The sequence below is a fragment of the Lactuca sativa genome, chromosome 4 (assembly GCF_002870075.4).
Source record: "Lactuca sativa cultivar Salinas chromosome 4, Lsat_Salinas_v11, whole genome shotgun sequence".
Classification (NCBI taxonomy): Eukaryota; Viridiplantae; Streptophyta; class Magnoliopsida; order Asterales; family Asteraceae; genus Lactuca; species Lactuca sativa.
Genome location: NC_056626.2, coordinates 316,663,736 through 316,669,878, shown reverse-complemented (window position 1 = coordinate 316,669,878; position 6,143 = coordinate 316,663,736). Strand labels below are relative to the sequence as shown.

Sequence of the window (6,143 nt, the reverse complement as noted above, 5' to 3'; positions counted from 1 at the left end):
TAGCTTGTGGGTGGAGAAGAATAATAAGTAGGGTGGGTTTATTTGATTTTTCTTTAATTTTTTTTATTAAAAAAATCACATCATCATGTGATTAGGCTGTTCAACAAACAGAAATGGTTACGTGGCATACATAAATGAACATGTCAAAATCTATTTTGTTCCCCTATAAAGCATCAAAAAATTTTTAGGGACTAAATAGACAAACCGTAAGTAAAACTCACTGCTAACACTCGTGAAAAAATATAAAATCAGGAAGATTCAGGTAAGTTAATTTCCCGTAATTTTTATAAAATTGTATTGCCTATAAATGTGTCTCACGAACGATGATGTTAACGCCAACATTTAACAGATTTGTTTTATGTTATTGGTAATGCACAATGCACATTTTGCCAATATGGTAGTCATTTTCTTAAATTCTAGAAAAAAGTGGTTTTATGACCATTTTAGTGAATAACTCAAAATCAATTTTCATCCTAATTACTACAAACTAAAATGTTCAAAAAATACTATTTATTTTGAATACTAAAGCGTATATTGTTTTGCATAACACTACATGACCCACAACCACCACATCTATTGATTTCCCTCTCTATAAATCCTCATCAAATCTATGGGGTTTTTAACTATAAATAAGAGATCATGCTCACAACCCCCACATTAAACCAACATCTAAAAGTAATGAAAACAAGAATTACAATTGAATAACTATAACAAAAAATGTCAAGCAAAAACCAACAACAAAAGATGGGGTATAGCTAGTAGATTTCATTTCATACCAAATCAATATCAAGGCTGACATCCATGTACCCTGCATCAACAAGAACTTTTTCCCTTTTTGCCAACTGGACATCTTCATCAACCATCATCTTCACCAACTGCTCAAACCCAACTTTAGGTTTCCATCCAAGAACCTTTCTTGCCTTACTGGAATCACCTTTCAAATTATCAACTTCTGCAGGCCTAAAATACTGCTTATCAATTACAACATGATCTTTCCAGTTCAAACCTACACACACAAATGCCTTCTCAATAAATTCCTCCACTGTGTGTGATTCCTCAGTTGCCACTACGTAGTCATCTGGCTTTTCTTGTTGTAGCATAAGCCACATTGCCTCCACGTAGTCTCCTGCAAACCCCCAGTCTCTTGAAGCATGTAAATTACCTAAGAACAGTTTTCTCTGAAGACCAATCTTGATCCGGGCCACTGCCCTTGTGATCTTCCTAGTCACAAAGTTTTCACCTCTTCGAGGTGACTCGTGGTTGAAGAGAATGCCATTGCACGCAAAGATCCCGTATGCTTCCCTATAATTAATTGTATACCTGTTTGAGATAAGAAAAAAGGTTTTATAAGAATCCGATTTTGTTCCAATCAGGTCTTGTGATCCATATAAGGTTTACTACAGCCATGCCAACATTTTGTGTTTCATTTTGGTTAAAAACTCGATTTTCTTGTACAACCTAAGGGATTTTCTTGTAACCTAAGGACTTTAGACATTATTTTTCATACCATTTTATAGAATTTTTATACCATTAGTACATATATTTATTATTTAGTATTAATATACTTAAATCCTAGCATCTTATTATCCATATTTTGTTTTCCATATATAATCGTATAACAAATTGAAATCTATTATCTATTATGCTAGAATATTTTTGTTATACATTTTTATGTGTTTTTCATATCATTATTACTGCTATTTATTATTTGTTTTTTATATTATACAATTTTAGAGTAGTCATATTACATGTTTTTATTCTATTTTATGTGTATTTCATGTATAATATTCTATAACATTTTAGTAAAAAATTATATATATATATATATATATATATATATATATATATATATATATATATATATATATATATATATATATATATATATATATATATATATATATATATATATATATATATATATATATATGAGAAGGTTCAATAGAAAATGCATAAACCCTAAAAACATAGAAAATCAATAGAAGTATATAGAAAAAAAAATACTTTGAAATCTACTTTTTTTTATTTATTTTTATTTTTATTTTTTTACTTTAGAAACATAAAAATCGATATATATATATATATATATATATATATATATATATATATATATATATATATATATATATATATATATATATATATATATATATATATATATATATATATATATATATAGTGTGGGGTTCAATAGAAAACGTATAAACCTAGTAACCCTAAAAAATCATTAGAAATACATTAAAAAATACGATGAGATGTCTAATTTTCCTTTTGAATTTAGAAACAATAAAATCGTGTATATATATATATATATATATATATATATATATATATATATATATATATATATATATATATATATATATATATATATATATATATATAGGATCACTAATTTTTTTAGGATCCAATGATCACTATTTCGAACCTCATTTTAAACTTATTTTATATCGAATATATATATATATATATATATATATATATATATATATATATATATATATATATATATATATAAATTCATCATTTTTAACCTTTTTCTATATTGAACTTCAAAAAAAAAATCTATAACATGTGCATCACATTCACTATGTATCACATGCACATGCACATTGTTTGTAAAAATGTTTTTTAGAGCTTATTTTCTATTAAAAAAAACTAAAAATATGTAAATTTATCATATTTAAACTTCTACCCATACTTATATTTGATTTTTTTTTTGTTGCATATAATGTAAAATGTGCATCATATGCATATATGTGCAGATAAGTAGAAAAACGTTTGTTTTGATTTTATTTTTATTTTTTAGTTTTTTTTTTTTTTCAAAAAATCACTTTCTATAGCAGTGTCCTAACTTATTAAGTTTTTTTTTTTTTTTTTTTTTTTTTTTTTTTTTTTTTTTTTTTTCATTTGTACATTAGTGTGCATATATGCAGATATGCATATATGCCTATTTTTATTTTGTGTATATGTGCATATGGTGCACAATTTATGTAATTTTTTTCTTCCGAATATAATTATTGAAAGATGTTAATAAATGATAAATTTACGTATTTTTAGTTATTTTTTTCGATATAAGATAAGTTCTAAAACCAAGGTTGAAAATCATGCACATCTTAGTTTGTGCGTATATGCACATTTTTTAAAACTTTTTCTAAATATTTTGTTTTTCAAAATGTCTTAATTGTCTGAGATATTAATATTGAAGGTGATTCGTTGACTTTTTTTTTTTAAAAAAAGAATGAGTTTTTTTACGAAAAATGTGCATATGGTGCATATTTTTCATATATATTTTTTCGAGTAAATTACACAAATGGTCATTATAGTTTAGGGTAATTTATGCGTTTGGTCCCTAACTTATTTTTTTAACTCGGAAGGTCCCTACTATTTGTTTTTTGTTACGCGCTTGGTCCCTACAGTTTGTTTTTATTACACACTTGGTCCTTTACTTACATAAAAAATACTATTATTTAAATAAGGAAAAATGATGAGGTGTATAAGGTAACGTGAGGGGGTAGGATTAATGATATGTTTATTTAAATAAATTAAAAAATCAAGGGAAAAATAGTATTTTTAGGTAAGACAGGGACTAAACGCGTAACAAAAACAAACAATAAGGACTTTCCGAGTTAAAAAAATAAGTTAGGGACCAAACGTGTAAATTACCCTAAACCATAGAGACCATTCGTGTAATTTACTCTATTTTTTCGAATACTAATACGTAAAAAGGTTGAAAAATGATGAATTTACATATTTTTAGATGTTTTTTTCGATATAAGATAAGCTATAAAATACTTTTGATTATATATATATATATATATATATATATATATATATATATATATATATATATATATATATATATATATATATATATATATATATATATATAGTTAGGTTCAAATGTTTTTAGCAAGTATTGTGTGCCTAAATGCACCAATGAGAATTCAAGAAATAATTAAATCACTAGTAAATAAGAGTAATCTACACTATAATTAATTATGGTAAAAGAAAACAAAATCAATCGATATCCCACTAATTTAGGTTATCAGTTTCATATAACACCACCACCGATTCCCCTACTTCTCTAAAAATCATCGTTCTAAACACAACTCCAAACCCCATGACTTCCAGTCAAGCATCCACACGCACACATGATCTGAAACACGCTTCTATTCGTGAAATACAAGCCTGTCGGAATACAAGCCTTGAACTCGTCACCGTGCTTCGGTGATAACAGAAACACCACGAGCTCATCAACCTCCGAGGCGGCAGGCAGCGGATGCCGGTTTCTTATTGCGGAGAGGAAACAGGAGAAGCAAGAAAACCGGAACAACATCGGTGAAGATGGCAGCTGGGTAAACTCCGAATGGATGGTGGCGGCTATAGAGAAGACGAGTTAGGGTTATGGTATGGGAGCTCAGCGCCGACAAGAGATCCAGAAACAAAAAAGAAATACTCTCCGGATCAGTACCATACTTTTGATACAGGGGAATTCAAGATGAAGTCCGGAAATTACACAACCATTGACAACCAGAATGTTTCTGGATTTGTTCCTGTAAAACTTCTTCTCCCTTTCTTCAATTGCGTTTTCATCACTTCGATACTAGATCTGAACCCTAATTTATTCGTTGGTAGCTGGATTATATTGTAAGCATTAAGTAATTTGGTTGTTGGTTGTTGCAGATTTAACTCTCCAAACCTTTCCCCCATCTGGAACACAAGGCAAGATCTCAGGCGCTTCTGGACCTCCCCGCGATGCCGATGGTGTGTGTTTAAATTCTTGAAGCATCTTATTAGTTTTCAACTATCTACTACAATTTAGTAACTTCAGTTAATGGATCTCATTTAGTTCAGCTACATAGTTAAATCCATATAAACTTCATTAGTTTTAGGGCTTAGATTACTAGCATTTTAAGTTTCTTCTGGATTTGAATGCATCATGACTTAGTTAACCTATCTAAAACCTTAGCCAATTGGGAAACAAGACTCATTTTATTTTAATCCTCCAAGCAAACTACCAACTAATGAACAACTATCAGTTAGACTTTATTAGAGATGTAATCTTTGTTATATTTCTCTTCAGATACATTCTTAAAGCCAGTATCTGGTTCATCAGAAGCACAACAAAGTAGTGGTTGGTTCAAGGTATTCACAGTTGCTGCTTACCATCCTTACTTTGATGTTGACACATCCGATGTTTTAGAAAGAATCAAAGATTCCCTCTTGCCCTTTGGAGGAAGCTTCAATAAAAAAACCGCTAGCAACCTAGACTTGTAAGCTTAAAACGGGAGGGAAGATCATCGGGTTCAAGTCCCGTGCTCCTATGTACCCTGGCTTTGAAATTCTTCTTCAAATTAAATCCGGTAATTACCAATCTCTATTATATCGTTTACAATAGAATATATTACAAATTCTTTAAGAATATTCAAAACCATTCTGCAAGAATAGTTTATTCTGTAAGAATATTTATTGTTGTATTCTATTATAATGCATTGAATTGTTTAATTTTTGAAAACTGATTATCTTTTCTTTTTGGATTTAGGTTTTGAAGAGGCTAACATTGATGTGGAAAAGGAAGAAAACATATAGAACGAGAGTATATTATACCAGAATGTGTTATGCTACAATGTATAAAGTGTTGCTTAAAAATAATATTCTTTCAGAATAGATTAGTATTTTTGTTAGATTTTGATGTTTTATTTTTAATATTTTCTTTCAGAATGTTATTATTATTATTCAATGAATCACAATCATACAATGTAATTATTGTTATATTATTAGTTCAAGAATTGATTTGTGTATTCTTTCAGAATGTATTTACTAGTTTATGGTTGGCATTCTGCCATTCTGACAAAATAAAATCGAAAAATATATTTACTAGTTTATGGTTCGCATTCTATCATTCTGACAGAATAAAATCGGATTTTTAAATTTGAATTAATTTAAAATATTCAAATTTTTAAAAAATAAAGGAATTAATCATCCCTAAAAATCCGAAAATTTCCTTTTGTAATATAGGTTAATTGACTAAAATGTCCTTATGTTGAAATTTGTGTGATTATACGGTACATGCTATCATATTCTATTATCATAGACCCTCAGATCATGACCTTTGATTATATTCCATCCGATGGTCCAGA

General features: G+C 28.2%; 1 protein-coding gene across 1 annotated transcript; it reads right to left on the bottom strand.

Moving 5' to 3' along the window:
• Positions 1 to 657: 657 nt before the first annotated feature.
• LOC111894858 (GDP-mannose 4,6 dehydratase 1) lies at positions 658 to 4,339 on the bottom strand. The gene is made up of 3 exons (XM_052771184.1): positions 4,188 to 4,339; positions 777 to 1,320; positions 658 to 669 (listed from the first exon to the last, which is right to left on the bottom strand). The coding sequence occupies exons 1-3, from the start codon at positions 4,337 to 4,339 to the stop codon at positions 658 to 660; spliced, it is 708 nt and encodes a 235-aa protein (XP_052627144.1).
• Positions 4,340 to 6,143: the final 1,804 nt, after the last annotated feature.

Excerpts from the sequence above, each read along its gene's own strand:
- LOC111894858 (XM_052771184.1), bottom strand. The coding sequence starts at position 4,339 with ATGTTGTTCCGGTTTTCTTGCTTCTCCTGTTTCCTCTCCGCAATAAGA. Across the intron at positions 1,321-4,187 it reads GCTTGTATTCCGACAGGCTT|GTATACAATTAATTATAGGG; the intron begins GTATTTCACGAA and ends TATCTCAAACAG.